Below are 17,615 nucleotides of genomic sequence, written 5' to 3' on the forward strand. Positions count from 1 at the left end.
TACGTCTCAATCAGATCCCCTCTCAGCCTTCTAAGCTCAAGCATATACAAGCCCAGTCGCTCCAATCTTTCAGTGTAAGATAGTCCCGGAAATTGACCTCGTGAACCTACGCTGCACTCCCTCAATAGCCAGAATATCTTTCCTCCGATTTGGAGACCAAAACTGCAGGCAATATTCCAGGTGCGGTCTCACCAAGGCCCTGTACAGCTGCAGAAGAACCTCTTTGCTTCTATACTCAATTCCTTTTGTTATGAAGGCCAGCGTGCTATTAGCTTTCTTCACTGCATACTGTACCTGCATGCTTGCTTTCATTGACTGATGTTACAAGAACACCTAGATCTCGTTGTACTGTCCCTTTACTACCTAAATGGAGTCAAGTTAGGTAATCTGCTTCCTGTTCTTGACACCAAAGTGGATAACCCCACATTTATCCACATTAAACTGCATTTGCCATGCATCTGTCCAGTCACCTAGCCTGTCCAGGTCACCCTGTATTCTCCTAACATCCTCCTCACATTTCACCCTGCCACCCAGCTTTGTATCATCAGCAAATTTGCTAATATTACTTTTAATACCATCATCTATATCATTAATATATATTGTAAAAAGCTGCGGCACCCCACTGGTCACCGCCTGCCATTCCGAAAGGGAGACGTTTATCACTACTCTTTGTTTCATGTCAGCCAACCAATTTTCAATCCAAGTCAGTATTTTGCCCCCAATACCATGTGCCCCAATTTTGCTCACTAACCTCCAATGTGGGACTTTATCAAAGGCTTTCTGAACGTCCAGGTACACTACATCCACTGGATCTCCCTTGTCCATCTTCAGAGTTACATCCTCAAAAAAATTCCAGAAGATTAGTCAAGCATGATTTCCCCTTCATAAATCCATGCTGACTCTGACCTATCATGTTCCTGCTATCTAGATGTATCATAATTTCATCCTTTATAATTGACTCCAGCATCTTTCCCACCACTGAGGTCAGACTAACTGGTCTATAGTTCCCTGCTTTCTCTCTCCCTCCTTTCTTTAAAAAGTGGGACAACATTAGCCACCCTCCAATCCACAGGAACTGATCCTGAATCTATAGAACATTGGAAAATGATCACCAATGCATCCACGATTTCTAGAGCCACCTCCCTGAGTACCCTGTAGACCATCAGGTCCTGGGACTTATCAGCCTTCAGACCTAACAGTCTCTACAACACCATTTCCTGCCTAATATAAATTCCCATCGGTTCAGGTCCTTCAGCCACTGTTACCTCTGGGAGATTGCTTGTGTCTTCCCCAGTGAACACAGATCTGAAGTACCAATTCAACTCTTCTGCCATTTCTTTGTTCCCCGTAATATATTCACCCGTTTCTGTCTTCAAGGGTTCAATTTTAGTCTTAACCATTTTTTTTCCTTTCACATACCTAAAAAAGCTTACTATTCTCCGTTATATTTTTGGCCAGTTTACCTTCGTACCTCTGCGTATTTCCTTCTTAGTAATCCTCTGTTGTTCTTTAAAAGCTTCCCAGCCCTCCGTTTTCCCACTCATCTTTGCTATGCCGAGACCCGGGTTCAATTCCCGCCTCAGGCGACTGACTGTGTGGAGTTTGCACGTTCTCCCCGTCTGTGTGGGTTTCTTCCAAAGATGTGCAGGTCAGGTGAATTGGCCATGCTAAATTGCCCGTAGTGTTAGGTAAGGGGTAAATGTAGGGGCATGGGTGGGTTGCGCTTCGGCGGGGCGGTGTGGACTTGTTGGGCTGAAGGGCCTGTTTCCACACTGTAAGTAATCTAATCTAATCTAATCTAATGTTATATAAAGTCAAAAGAGAAAAAGTATGTTTCTTAACTTCCCTCGTCAGCCATGGCCACCCCTGCCTCCTCTTAGGATCTATCTTCCTTTTTGGAATAAACTGATCCTGCATCTTCTGCATTATACCCAGAAATACCTGCCATTGTTCCTCCACTGCCATCCCTGCTAGGGTATTGCACCATTGAACTTTGGCCAGCTCCTCCCTCAGCTCCATAGTTCCCTTTATTCAACTGAAATATTGTCACTTCCGATTGTACCCTCTCCCTTTCAAATTGCAGATTAAAACTTATTGTATTGTGGTCACTACCTCCTAATGGCTCCTTCACTTCGAGGTCCCTGATCAAATCTGGTTTGTTGCACAACACCAGATCCAGAATTGCTTTCTCCCTGGTAGGCTCCAGCACCAGCTGTTCTAAGAATCCATCTCGGAGGCACTCCACAAACTCCCTTTCTTAGGGTCCAGTACCATCCTGATTCTCCCAGTCTACCTGCATGTTGAAATCCCCCATAACGACTGTAGTAATATCTTTGCGACAGGCCAATTTCAGCTCCTTTTTAATTTACACCCTACATCCAGATTACTGTTTGGGGGCCTGTAGATAACTCCCAAACTCTTAGAATTTCTCAGCTCTATCCATACTGACTCTACATTTCCTGATTCTAGGTCCTTCCGCGCAAGGGACTGAATATCATTCCTAACCAACAGGGCCACCCCACCCCCTCTTCCTGTCAGTCTGTCCTTAGGATAGCACGTAGAGCCTTGAACATTCATTTTCCAGGCCCTGTCCACTTGAAGCACGTCTCCGTTATCCCCACAACATTGTAACTGCCAATTTCCAAATGAGCCTCAAGCTCATCCATCTTATTTCTAATGCTCCGTGCATTAATATATAATATTTTTAAATTTGTTACTGCCCTCACCCTTCCTATCAATCCCTATTTCACTCAACCTTTTGGCATGATCCCTTTTTGAGTTTTCTGCTCCATTGAAACCGTTGTCTGTCTTGACTTGTTCTAACTTTCCCTTCAATTTCCTTCTTAAACTTCTAGTTTGCCCCCCCCCCCTGCTATTTAGTTTAAACGCAATTGTGTTGCAGTGGCAACCCTGCCTGCCAGAATGCTGCTCCCCCACCTATTAAGGTGCAACCCGTCCCTCTTGTATAATTTATCCTTACCGCAAAACATACCCCAGTGATCCAATAATTTAAATCCTTGCTTCCTGCACCAGTTCCCTAGCCACACATCCAAGTCCATTATCTCCCTGTTCCTAGCCTTTCCAGCCTGAGGAACTGGAAGCAAACTGGAGATAACCACCCTGGACGTCCTGCTTTGCAGCTTTCTTCCGAGTACTCCGAAGTCCTGCTGTAGAATGTCTCTCCTCTTCTTCCCGACATCATTTGTGCCGACATGTATCACCATCTCTGGCTCTTCACCTTCGCCCTGGAGGATTTCCTGCACACTGTCTGCGATGTCCTTAATCCTGGCACCAGGAAGGCAACACACCATCCTCAAATTCTGCCTGTTGCCACAGAAACCCCATTCAGTTTCTCTCACTGTGGAGTCCCCTATTACCACGGCTTTGTGTGATGTCTGACTCCTCGGCTCTGCCTCCACGCCAACCTTTGATTGGCAAACCTGACCGCCTTGCGGACTGGCAGTGTCGTCTATCTCTACTGTTTCCAAAAGATTCAACCTGTTCCTAACAGATACTTCCACTGGGGTCTCTTGCACTTGTCTCCTCTCTGCCTTCCTCATCGTCTTCTCCCTTCTACTCTCTTCTGGTATGGTCAGTGTAATAACCTCGCTGAATGTCATGTCCAGAAAGATCTCGTGCTCACGGATGAGCCTGAGGTCATAGAGTTCTTTCATCAGTGCTGCAATATGCTTTGTCAGAAGCTGAACGTGTACACGCTTTCCACAGTTATACGAGCCAGATACACCAGAGTCCTTGACCTCCCACATCATGCATGTACCACACTGAATCAGTTTGGCAGTCATGTCTTCACCCTCTTCAACTGTGGCGTAATCACTTCACTCAACCTCCTTGTCGAAGACTCCTGAGCTAAAAACTCACTCTTTTCTCAACAGAAACTTCTCTGGACCCCTTTTTTTTTGGTGCAAGTCTGTGGACTTTTAATTTAGGTTAGAGGAGGAGGTTGGGAGGGAGGCCCTCCTGTGTAGGACCTGGGGTTTAGACCGCACCTACTTCAATAACAGTCACTCCCCTTCCCAACCACCTCTGCGCTCCGACTTCACTTTCGCCCAGCTCCCGCCGCTCTCTGCTGCAAAAACAATGATATCCGCTCTATTTCTGCCAGAAGGAATACTGTCATTTCTAATCAACAGAGAGTATTAGTTAGGCCTCTGGATTTCTAATCCAATAATATTGCACTTCATTTGTTCCTCTTGGGAATACAGGAAGTTGTGAAAAATATTAAGTGAATGCACATTTGTTCTTTTGCTGTTGAATATCTAGGGAGGTGATCAGATGCTGTTTCCAGAAACAATCATCGATTGCATTTTGTATATCGCTTTTCAGCCCACAAGTTAATGGTTCCATGGAAGAGTTTTGGTAAAGCTTTTGTGATTTCCATAGATAAGACTGCTTGAATAAATATAAGAGTATTCAAAATGGGAGCAAGACTAGGCCATTTGGCCAGTCAAGTCTTTTCAGTATGATCATCTTGGCTGATTTTTCGGCTATCAACTCCATTTTCTCAACCAATGTCCATGTACCTTCATTTCTTGAGATATCAATATTTTGTATTTCTTAGCCCTAATAAATTTAATGATGGAGAATATCCAACCCTTTGGTGTGGAGAATTCCAAAGGCTTGCTATTCTCTGGAAAATTACAACCATACCATCCATCATCTCTGTAGCTACTTCTTTTAGGATTCTAGGATGCAAGCCATCAGCAGGCCAACGGGCTTACCCGCCTTTAGACCTAAAAAATTCTCTTTGTTTCAGTCATAGTAATTTCAGTCACATGCCATGAAGCCAAACCGGGAATAGGCTAACTTGGATCTGGCAATGGGTAATGAGTCATGCTTCAAGTAAAAGATCCCCTCAGAGTCATAACATGGAATTTAATATTCAGTCAGAGTGTCAGAAATGTAGGTTGGAAACAACTGTTTAACTTATGTAAAGGGAAGTACGATGAAATGAGGATGGAGTTAGCTAAAGAGTACTGGGCAGATAAATTAGCAAAAGAAGCAGTAACCAAGCATTGGCAGTCTTTTAAGGGAGTCATTCACGAATGTCAGCAAATATATAAAGCAGAAAGATTCCAAGGGAAGTATAAATCAACCATAGCTAACCAAGAAAGAAAAGGCTATAAAAGCAAGTAAAAGGCAATGATAGCCCAGAAAACTGGGGTAAATTCAACTACTAGCAAAGGAGGTCTAAAAAGAGAATAGGGTGAAAAAAGAACTACGAAGACAAAGTAATGAGGAATATCACAAGGGCTTCTTCAATTATATAAAAAGGAAGAGAGTGGCCAAAATGAACATAGCCTCCTGAGAAAATGAGCCTGAGGAGATGGTTATGGGGAAGAAGGAAATGGAAGCAGCGTTAAACATAATTTGCACCGGTCTTGACAGTGGAAGATACATCAAATATTTCATTAATACAAGTAGTTCTGCTATTACGTGGTAGTTGCGTTCCTGTGTGACCTTTGCTATACAAAATCGTGCAAAACAAATACACTTAAAAGTTTTGGCAATGTCATCACATTATAGCCAACACACACTTTTTAAGAATTCTCATTCTAGAAAAAGCATTCCCTATTCACTCCATTGCATTACAGCCAATTCGTGCTAATGAAAGACCCATTATAGCAGAACTACCTGTAGCAATGAATATTGGGAGCAGTTAAATACCATCACTAGAGTAGTAGTGTCAAACAAAGTATCATAGGTCTAAAGGCAAGTAAGTCAGTTGTTTTCCCCCCCCCGGATGGCTTGCATCCGAGGATCCTAAAAGAAGTAACTACAGAGATGATGGATGGTATGGTTGTAATTTTCCAAAAATGCTTGGATTGTGGAGAAGTACCAGAGGACTGGAAAACTGCCTAAGTGACATCCCTTTTCAAAAGTTGAGAGAGTCCAAACGTGTAAGTATAGTCTGATTAGCCCAACATCTATTACTGGAAAAATGTTGAAATTAATTGTTAAGTAAATAATTTAGAAACTCATAATCTAATTAAGCTGAGTCATATGGCTTAAAAGCAAACTGCTGGAAAAACATAGCAGTTCAGGCAGCATCCGAGGAGTAGGAGAATCGATGTTTTGAGCATAAGCCCTTCATCAGGAATGAGTTCCTGATGAAGAGCTTATGCCCGAAACATCAATTCTCCTGCTCCTCAGATGCTGCCTGACCTTTGTGCTTTTTCAGCACCTCGCGCTCGACTCTGATCTTCAGCATCTGCAGCCCTCACGTTCTCTTCCTTAAAAGCAAATTGCATCTGGCTAATTCATTAGAGTTTGTTTTGAGGAATTTTCCACCAAGGGGATTGAAGGGAGCTAGTAACTGTGTTATATTTTTGACTTCTACAAGGCATTCAACAAGTTAGCCTGCTAAAGGTAAAGTCAATAGAGAGAGTACAGAGGAAAACTATTTTGGCGGCACTATTTTGTTTGGATAATTGATTATTCGGATAATTGATTTTACCTTAAACAAGGGAAGCCATGCTGATGTAACGCTGTGCTTTACTGGAGAATTTATTTAAATTTAGAATTTTAATGTATTGAGCGCAAGAGGACACAGATTTCACATGATGAACAAAATAAAGCAATGATAACATGAGAAAACGTTTAAAAAATGTAGCACTAGTTACCATTTGGCAAGGAGTGGTGAAGACAGCATTAAACAAATTCCCCAACAGCTTCTACAATCGCAACAGCATTTGTCAGTTTCCAGGAATGCAGTCTCATGATAAAAAGACTGAAGCACCGTCTTGCGCATGCGTTTGTTCTCAGCCATTTTTTTTTAAATGAACGACCCGGTAAAGTAATGGGAACTTTTACAAAGGGTTGTGTAACAGTCCTTAGCTTAAAAAAAAATCCAGTCATTGATGGTTGGGCTGCTTGTGTCTCTTTGTTTTTGCTAGCCTTTTCACATGTTCTTCAAATAAGTAAGTCAATTACACTTACCTCTTTGATGTAATGTTTTTGCAGGATCTTGAAATCTTCTTTGGATAATCCAAAATTCGGATATCGCTATTCAGATAATCGAGGTTCCTCTGTACATTAGTGTTGATAGAGAATGGGCAGGAAACAGTGAATGGGGATGAGTTTTTTTTCAAGTTGGCAACCTGTAACCAGTGGGGTTCCACAGAGATCAGTGCTGGAACCACAACTATTTACAATATATAATAACTTGGTGGAAAGAAGCAAATGTACTGTAGCCAAATTTGCAGACAACATAATAGGTGGAAAGGCACATTGTGAGGGGAATTCAAAATAGTTTTACAGAGAGCTATTGAGAGATTAAATCAGTAGATAACAGGTTGGCAAAGATATCATTTCACTGGGTGCAGTTCGAATAAGGTTCACAAGGATGATCCCTGGTATGGAGGGATTGTCTTATGAGCAAAAGCTAAATAGATTGGGACTCCAATCACTGAAGCTTAGAAGAATGAGAGGTGATCTCATTGAAACATAAGATTTTGAAGGGTTTTGACAGGGTAAGTGCTAAAAAGATGTCTCCCCATATAGGGGAGTTTTTAGGAACAGTTGGCATAGCCTCAGAAGAAAGGGATGCAAGTTTAAGACTGAGATAAGCAGGAGTTTCTTATCTCCAGGTTTGAGAGGTTTTGGAACTCCTTGCCACAGAGAGCTATGAGAGCAGAGTCATTGTCTATGTTAAGGCTGAGTTAGATTCTTGATCAGTCTGGGAAAAGACAGGAAAGTGGACATGAGGAATTTCAGATCAGCCACGATCCTGTTGAATGACAGAGTGGTCTCGAATGGCTCACTGTTGTTCCTGTTTCATATGGATTTATGTTCCTAGATGATCTACTCCATATCATGAGACTATAGGACAGTATTCCAAATTCCTCTGGCTGAGAATCATTATGCTTAATCATTGGGACATGAAAAGTGTAAGTAAGACCAGGAGGACAAGGAGGAGTACCTTCAAACAATAGATGTCACCTTGTTGGCATCCTGCCCAATTGTCCCTATATTTATTTCAGGATTGCCTAAGTCAGGGATTCTCAACTGTTTTTTGGCCATGGCCCCCCAGGAGCTTGTCTCAAGTTCTCGGGCCCCCTTTCAAACAAGGATACAACATGAACAGATAGACAGAAATCATTTACTATTGAACACCAGGAAAATGTGAACATTCCAATAAACTGGACACAACCTTTTTAAAAAAAGACTATGAAATTTAACATCGATCGGGCCTAATGCGACCCTTGAGCTTGGTGCTTTTCTGGAAGTTTTTTGATATTGGCATCGTAATAAGCTTGGGTATTTCATCAGTTCAAAGATCAGGGCTCCCACAAACCCTTGGCGCTTCCCTTCTCATGGTTTTCAGTCTGTGGCCCCCTTCAAATGTGCCAGAGCCCCTAAAGGGGCCATATGGTCCCTGTTGAGAATGGTTGGTCTAGGTTGTATAATTTTATATTGTGACAACAGATGTAAGTCAATAGGCTCAGTTCATATCCTATACCTCAATATATGGGAATCATAGAAATAAAGAGCTTTAACCTCTCTGATTCTATTTACAATCCAATTCTCAATCCACTTATAAAACAAAAGAGAAATAAAAGCTTTAATCAAATGAAATTAAACCAGTTTCTAATCCTTTGTATATAAATCAATCTGTAGGAATACTGTTTGTACCCTGTTTAATTTAAGATAACAGCAAAGTTTTGAATTAAGTACCCATATTAACATTGTGTACACACACACAAAACCATTAAGATACAAGAATTCTAGGTTCTATTTCTTATTGCTCCCAAGCTTAAAATCTTAGATCAGCTACTAGCAAAGCAAAACACTTTTCCTGATGAAGAGAGTGTGCGCTACTGGGTGAGTATGCATCGTATTTTGTCAACATGTTTTTCCAGTGTGACCCGGAGTTATTTCCAGGCTGGTCCAAAGTAGTGAGATCGCAAAAGGGAATTGAATGTAAGACTTCGTACTACATGCATTTTCTTTTCTTTAACAAATCTTAATTGTAATGAATTTTCACTGCACAAGTGTTGGCAATATGAGATATTACTATATTGTACATTTTTCTGAAGCATAAAATTAATGACTTGATATTCAGAGTTCTTTGAAATTGTAATTGATGTTTTCCTTGTCTAATCTGTATTATTGTGAATTCCAATTGCTGTTTGAACATGAAAATTCATTTTTCCAGTTGACACCTAAAATCAAATCTGAATAAGCTTTATATCATTTTTGGAAACCGCTTTTGCACTGATATATTCTTATTCAGAATCTAATGAAAGCATATTAAGGATATGCTTCAGCCTTTTTTTTTCTGTACATTAAGTTGAATTTCTAAATATGTTGTTTTAAAATCTTTTTTCCAACTGTTACAGAAGAGGTCGACTATAATCTCTTTGGCACAGATTCATTGACGCGAAAGAAAAAGCCTTTGGGAGGTCTCCGTAATGATACCCTCCGAAAACGAGTTCAGCTCAGCATTAGTATTCCTCAAGACTTCAGGCCTGTTTCTTCCATTATTGATGTGGATATTCTGCCTGAAACTCACCGGAGAGTCCGATTATACAAACATGGATGTGAAAAACCTTTAGGGTTCTACATACGAGATGGCACAAGTGTGAGGGTGACAGCTCATGGACTAGAAAAGGTTCCAGGTATCTTCATCTCACGGCTTGTACCTGGTGGTTTAGCTGAAAGTACAGGCCTCCTTGCTGTTAATGATGAAGTCCTTGAAGTGAATGGGATTGAGGTGATGGGTAAAACGCTTGATCAAGTCACAGACATGATGATTGCGAATAGTCACAACCTTATCATTACAGTAAAGCCAGTGAACCAGAGGAACAATGTCAACCGCAGCAGTCGTATGTCTGGTAGCTCTGGCCATTCCAATGACAGTACAGCCAGTCATCATAGTCTGCCCTCTGCCCATATGGTGCAGAACTATAATCCTGAAGATGAAAGTGATGAGGAAGCTGACATTATTATTGAAGGCTGTATTGAACCACAGAGCATTCCATTTAAATCGCCATCTTCCTCCTTCACCAGTTCTCGAAATAATCTGAGTCAGAGACGGCAGAAGGAGCTGCCACTCAATGGCTCCGTTAGAAAAACTAATGGAAGTATACTTAAAACATTGAGTGCACTCAAAGCTGAGGCAAGGCATAGCCTAGCTTTCAGTAGAGGAGGCATTGAAGAGGATGGAACAGTGATTACACTTTGAAATTTTGGTCTGGATTGATGTAAAGTGCCAACAGAGAACAATGAACAATAGATGTGTTCATTTCTACTTTTTTAATTGCAAGCATATTTTTGGGATCATTTCCGTTGTTTACTGGACTTCAGTACCTTACGGGAGGTTCTTTCAATTGCCTTCAATGTAGATGCTAAAACTATTATTCAGATATAGTTAATAAGTGGATGCCAACACAGAAGCTTATTTTAAATGATAGGAAAGTTTTTAATAAAAGTATATCAAAAGGTATGACACCAAATTATTTTTAAACACAATCATGGAGATCCTGTGAGCAAGAATGATTGTGTTATGTAGCATCACTTGCTGGATGTATTTGTTGCAATAATTGTGGGAGACCAATTTAATTATTTTAAATTCTTCAAATATCAGCCTGATCCAGGACATTGCAGTTGTTTATCCATGCATAACCAATAAATTTTAGATTGTTTAAAATTATTTTTAAGAGATGTTACACTAGAAACTAATAACTGGGGAATTAGCCACTTTAGTTAGAATTTGCAAGCATAACAATGTCCAATCCAATGTACATCTGCAGTGTTTTGCGTTTGTATCTTTTATTGTTTGAATATGTTTGGAATTTAGTCGCTGAAGATATTGAGAATATGTGTACAATATGTCTTTAAAAATACACTTTGGAATTGAAAATAATATTGTCTTGTCAGCAAATTAGAGACCACGGCCTTCGGCAGTTTGTAACAATTAATAGGTATTTAAGAGTGATGTACACGGTGTTGATAATTGAACAAAATAATTGAAATTTACAGAACAGTTGAAGGCCATTTGTCTCATCCTGACCAGTAGCCATCCAGCCTAATCCAACTGTCCAATTCTTAGTCAGTAAACCTTATAGATTTCAGTGGTTGAACTGCATATCCAAGAACTTTTTAAATGTTATATCCTCAAACCACCTTTTTAAGATCCTTCTTGATCAGTCTGTTGATGAAACAATTTCTCCTCCAAGTTTTATTTGAATAATTCATGAGATATGGGTGTTGCTGGCTGGACCAGCATTTAGTGCCTGGCCTTAGTTGCTTATGAGAATAAGGTGGTGAGCTGCTGTCTTGAAGTCCTTGTGCACGCTAAAGAATTCTCTCTAAAGATACTGTCTATTATAATAGATATTCCTTCCCAGACATTAACTTCTCAACAAAAGGGAAAACGTCTTGCCTAGCTAGGTTCTTCATAAATTTATACTCTGAATTAGATCTCTCTTTAGCCTCCTCTGTTCCAAAGTCAATCCAATCTTGCCTCATAATTAATATTCTCCAATCCAGGCAAGGCCCTTGTTTGGTGGGCGGCACGGTGGCACAGTGGTTAGCACTGCTGCTTCACAGCGCCAGAGACCCGGGTTCAGTTCCCGCCTCAGGCGACTGACTGTGTGGAGTTTGCACGTTCTCCCCGTGTCTGCGTGGGTTTCCTCCGGGTGCTCCGGTTTCCTCCTACACACCAAAGATGTGCAGGGTCAGGTGAATTGGCCATACTAAATTGCCCGTAGTGTTAGGTAGGGGTAAATGTAGGGGTATGGGGTGGGTTTCGCTTCGGCGGGTCGGTGTGGACTTGTTGGGCCGAAGGGCCTGTTTCCACACTGTAATCTAATCTAATATCGTTTATACCCTCTCAAGTGCAATCACATCTTTCTCCTGATGTAGTGGCAAGCTGTTGCTTAAACCTGCATTTTATACAGTTCCTGTATGGTCTCGGGGCTTTTATGTTTTTATTGCTTGGATACAAAAGCAGTATCCTGTTTGCCACCTTGACATCTTGTTTACCTGTCCAGCCATCTTCAGAGATCTGTTTATATGTTGTCACAAATTCCTCTGTTCCTCTACACTTCAACAACATGTATTTATTCCTTTCAATATCTCGGTATTTATTGTAAATTCCTTCTCCTTGTTAGCTTTCACCAAGTGCATTACTTTAATTCTCTGGACTGAATTCAACTGCTCCCTATTCTGCCCAACTGACCAGTCCATTGAAATCTTATGTCTGTCTATTACAGGACTTGCCAAAGTGGGAGTCAGGGCTCCCACTGGGGTTATAAGCTGACATCAACACTTGAGTTCTTGTGGTGCGTTGACCAGGTTATAATAGCTGTGCTTCCTCTTGAACAGGCCTCCATGCCTTCAATCATTACTGAGGGATCGCACCAATTTTTAAAGGGGTCACAATGGGAAAAAGCTTGTGAAGCACTGTGTTACAGGCTCATTATCAACCCAGTCTCATTACAAACCAGTTTTTGGATCATCAATCACGTTAATCAAGTGCTACATTTAAGTCTAAATCATTGTTATATAGTATGAACACCAAAGGACTCAGTAATGAGTAATTCAAAACTCAGTGGAAGGAGTGTTCCAGTGTCTCAAACACCAACCAACTCAATACTGTTTGCTTCCTGACTCTAAGCCAGTTTTGAATCCAATTAATCACTTTCCCATGAATTTCGTGCTTTTTCTTTTGTCGTCTGCGAGGGCCACCTTATCAAAAACCTTGCTAAAATCCAAACAGGTTACATCAAATGGCTACCCTAACTAATCCTCCTTGTAGTCTTCTCAAAACGAACTTTCCTTCACAAATGTCTTTAGTTAATTTTGTCTTTCCAAATGACGATTTATCCTGTGTCTCAGAAATTTTTCAATCTGTTTCCCACTACCAAGGTTCAGCTGACCTATAATAACTTGCTGTAGCCTTTTTTTATACAGTGGTACAACATTATCTGTCCCCTTGCACCACACTTGTAGCCAGAGCAGACTGGAAATTGAAGGCCTCAGTCTCAACTGTATCTTCTCTGGTTTCCAATAACAGCCAAAGACACATCTCATTTGGATTGGGTGTGTTTCTGTCACAATGTTAACATCATCTTATATTTGACATTCCTCCTCCCTGGTTGCAGTCTGTGTATGTGTGTGTGTCATCCCTTTCTTTTGTGAAAACTGATGCAAAATATTGATAAAGAACAATACTAACATCATTATTTTTTCAATTAATTGTTTTCAATCCAATTTAGCTAAATCACAGTACAGTAAAATTAGCTTTACAAATGAAGAACTTTTATTTCTGATATTCCTTTATTCTTTGCTTACCTTAACTCTAACTGAATTGCTGTCTCTTCTACCGGTGTCCTCCTCAATTGTTACCTCTTCTATCTGTCCAGTTTTGTTCCCTAAGACTGAGTCCATAAACTCACCCCCTCTCACTTGCTATGTGCAGCAAGTTCTTCTAAAATAGTTCTGAATGCATATTTTAAAACCTTCTCTCTTCCTTTCACAATAATTCTATCCTAGTTATATTGAATAGTTGAAATCTTCTACTATTACTATTGTTATTTGCAGTTCTCAGATTTGCCTACATATTTCCAATTCTGTTTCCCCCTCAAATGTAATGCACTCCCATAGTATGATGGCCCCTATTTTGTTTTTTCATTCAGCCCATATGCTCTCAATTGATGATCCGTTTACCATATTCTTCTCTTTGTTATTTCTTGGGTCAGTTTTGCCACATTCTTCTCTTAAAACTGTATCTAGGAATGTTGAGTTGCCATTCCTGTCTTTCTTTTAGCCATGTCTTAATAGCTATAATATCATATATGAGGGTGGCACAGTGGTTAGCACTGCTACCTCACAGCACCAGGGTCCCAGGTTCAATTCCAGCCTCACGTGACTGTCGGTGTGGAGTTTGCACATTCTCTCCATGTTTGCATGGGTTTCCTCCGGATGCTCCGGTTTCCTACCACAGTCCAAAGATGTACAGGTCAGGTGAATTGGCCATGCTAAATTGCCCGTAGTGTTAGGTGCATTAGTCAGAGGGAAATGGGTCTGGGTGGGTTACTCTTTGGAGGGTCGGTATGGACAAGTTGGGCCGAATGGCCTGTTTCCACACTGTAGGGAATCTAATTTAATAGCTATATATTTCAATATGTGTTTTCATCTCAACTGCCTTACTCTTTGGACATCTTGCATTGAAGTACATTATACATTTAGTATTGTCAAACTGCTTTGCTGTCTATTTTCTAGCACGGGTTTACTCCGCCTTCCAAACATGCTTACAAACTTTCTGCCTTCCATATCCACCTTTTATTCTCTCCCTTCTGAATCTTCTGAATCACTGTTAAATTGCTTCAATCCCTTCCCAGCATCACTATAAAATCCCCAGCGAGGATATTATTCCCAGCACTATTGACGTAAAATCAGTCTGACTTGTAAAGGTCCCACTCCATTGCCCCAAGAATCTGAAGTTGTCCCTCCAGCATCAATCTTCTAGTCAGGTGTTCATTAGTGCTATCTTCTTATTTCTCACCAGCACATGACCCCAAGAGTTAATTAGCGATTACTACTTTGAGTTCCTATTTTTCAGTTTCTCTTCCAGAATCTAATCACGACTTTCAAAACAAATATTTTTCTACTTTATACCTAAAATTTGTATCTAGGTACCTTTATATCTAAGATAGCGCCAAGAATGGTGACTTTGTACACTTTTCACTGTACTTCTGTATCCATCTACTTGAGTACACGTAACAGTAAAATATAATTCACATTTTTTCTGTCTGTCTCATTTGTGCCGATATGGACCAGGACCTGTTGCTGTACACCTACACCACTCAGCAGCAGCTCAGTGACACCTTTGACCCTGGCAGCAGGGAAGCAACATACTTTCCAAAAATGGCAATAGCAGCTGCAAGAGTCCAGGTCTGTTTCCCTCCTTATCAAATCTGCAGCTACTATTGCTCCTCTTCTCCTCCTGATTCCTCAGTGAAGCTGAATCATTTGGGATGTTGGTTGTTCCTGCACTTCACAGATGAGCCTTTACCCATCATTGTCACCAGTATTCAAAATTAAATATCGCTTGTAGGTTGAGATGCATATGAGATTCCTGCCCTGTCCCCCTTATCCTTCTGAAAGTCATCCATTCCCTCTCTTCAAGCATGTTTAAGCTATGCTTTCCAAGTAGCTGCCAGCCTCATGGATCCCTCACATTGACTCCAGCTGCTAGTCGAAACCTGGAGCTCAAGCTACTTGAGCTGGTCATTCAGATTTTCTACCACGCCTTTACTTAGATTATTGCCCAGAAAGACCTATTATCTGCTCAAAGTTTGACTCGTTCCTTGGTGGGGATACCACTAAATCATCATGTAATGGCAATAGTATGAAGAGCAATTTGTAGCAATAGTAATTGAACAGTTTGTAATTTTCATTTAAGGTTTACCCTAAACTGAGGATAATTTTAAAAGTCTCTAACCCAGGCTGAATGGCACATTATATGGTATGTTGTTTATAGTGTACAGGTATACATTACCAATTTTGTATGTAAGATGTATTTTATTTCAGGTCTATTTTGTATTGGATTGGCTACTCTGCATCTAATTGTGAAATCAACTGTACTTGAAAAAAAATTGTGATTTTTGGATTAGTATTTCATTCATACTTAATTTTATTTTCAGTTTCTTTGTGATTTGGATGAATTTTCAGTTCCTATCCCTTTTTTCATGTTCACGTTGCCCTATCAGTGAGAGTACAAGCTTGTAATCTTTGGGCAATCAATGATTTTGTATTATTTTGTAAAAAAGTTGATTGTTTATAAAGTGCCATTATGTTCTGCACCAAAGAAATTATTTTAGTCTGTTAATTAGTGACTTTTTATTACAAAGTTTTTAAACAGTTTGCATAATTTTCAACTCTGCTTTCAGGAGTTTTTAAACAACCTGTTTGAAATTTTTTTCTACTTTAGTTTTAATTAAAATCCTGTACTCTTTGTACCCAGTTTCCAAGAATCTGCATCAGCAATGTTTCAAGGAGATTTATATGCCTACTGCATGAAACTATTTTTGTGATCACTTTGCGATCACTGGTCAAGAACTTTACCATGATGGTCGCACTGTAACACTCCTAAGATTCTTTCTTTGCAGTCCTGTGTACTCAATCTTTTAGATTGGATTTACTTCTGTCCAACAAGTCCTGCTATATTTGTCTTTACTATAAGATACCTCTGCAAATATTGGTCCATATTACAATACATTTGTCAGTTCTTCTGTTCTCTCAGGTAATGTTCTCTGCCATAATTATTTATTAGAGTCTAAATAAAATATCTCCAGCAATCTTTAGCTGTTCATCTCTTAGTGCCTGTTCTTTGCTGTTTTCTAATGTGCTTGTAAAAGTGTTTGTATTCGATTGCTGTTATTTCAAGGTACCTCTGATAACTGGAAGTTCACAATTATTCCTACAAACCTTTGAGTTACCGACGTTTATCATTTATTTCTCATTATTTTGTCTTGTGCCTTGTAGATAGTGAACCAGCTTGGGGAGTCAAGAATTCCTGCAGGATTTGCTGCAGGATTCCTACTCTGTGACCTGCTCTTGTAACAGGTCCCTGAAACAGTATGCTATTTAAAAACTGAAGTAGACTGGAAGGTGAAAATGAATAGGTCAGATAGTATTTTGACTAATAATGATATTAACTAAGAAATATTATTGTGGACATGGTAACAGGAAACATGACGGGGGGGGAAAGCAGTGAATGTAATGACCCTGGAAATTAGAGACCTGTGAGCCTTACTTTAGTTGTGGGTAAAGTGTTGGAAAGGGTTATAAGAGAGAGATAGGATTTTTAATCATCTAGAAAGGAATAAGTTGATTAGGGATAGTCTACACGGTTTTGTGAAGGGTGGGTCATGCCTTTTAAACCTTATTGAGTTATTTGAGAAGGTGATAGATGAGGGTAAGGCGATTGATGTGGTGTATATGGATTTCAGTAAAGTTCTTAATAAGGTTCCTCCATGGTAGGCTATTGCACAAAATAAGGAGGCATGGGATTTAGCAGTTTGGATCAGAAATTGGCGAGCTGAAAGACAGTGCTGGTTGATGGGAAATACTCAACCTGGAGTACAGTTATTAGTGGGGCACTGCAAGGATCTGTTTTGGGTCCACTGTTGTTTATCATTTTTTATAAATGACCTGGATGAGTTAGTAAATTTGCGGATGGCACTAAGGTCGGTGGAGTTGTGGATAGTGCTGAAAAATGTTGTAGGTTACAGAGAGACATAGATAAGCTGGGCTGAGAGGTGGCAAATGGAGTTTAATGTGGAAAAGTGAGGTCATTCACTTTGGAAGGAATAATAGGACTGCAGAGTACTTGCGAATGGTAAGTTTCTTGGTAGTGTAGATGAGCAGAGATTCCTGTGTCCAGATACATAGATTCTTGAAAGTTGCCACCCAGGTTGATAGGGTTGCTAGGAAGGCATTGGGTGTGTTAGAGGGATTGAGTTTCGGAATCATGAGATCATGCTGCAGCTGTACAAAACTCTGGTGCGGCTACATTTGGAGTATTGTGTGCAGTTCTGGTCACCACGTTATAGGAAGGATGTGGAAGCTTTGGAAACGGTACAGAG

At 40.3% G+C, this 17,615-nt stretch overlaps 1 protein-coding gene across 2 annotated transcripts in view; it reads left to right on the plus strand.

The window, feature by feature from the left end:
- Window positions 1-11,572, plus strand: part of LOC122564350 (partitioning defective 6 homolog gamma-like) — a 50,577-nt gene extending 39,005 nt beyond the window's left edge. Inside the window, exon 3 of one of the 2 annotated variants that reach the window (XM_043719099.1) lies at window positions 9,360-11,572. In XM_043719099.1, the coding sequence (XP_043575034.1) occupies window positions 9,360-10,204 (845 nt within the window). In that variant the 3' untranslated portion in view covers window positions 10,205-11,572. The remainder of the gene's footprint in view (window positions 1-9,359) is intronic. The other variant, XM_043719100.1, reaches the window with a different exon arrangement.
- The last annotated feature ends 6,043 nt before the right edge of the window (window positions 11,573-17,615 follow it).

The sequence above is a fragment of the Chiloscyllium plagiosum genome, chromosome 29 (assembly GCF_004010195.1).
Source record: "Chiloscyllium plagiosum isolate BGI_BamShark_2017 chromosome 29, ASM401019v2, whole genome shotgun sequence".
Lineage (NCBI taxonomy): Eukaryota > Metazoa > Chordata > Chondrichthyes > Orectolobiformes > Hemiscylliidae > Chiloscyllium > Chiloscyllium plagiosum.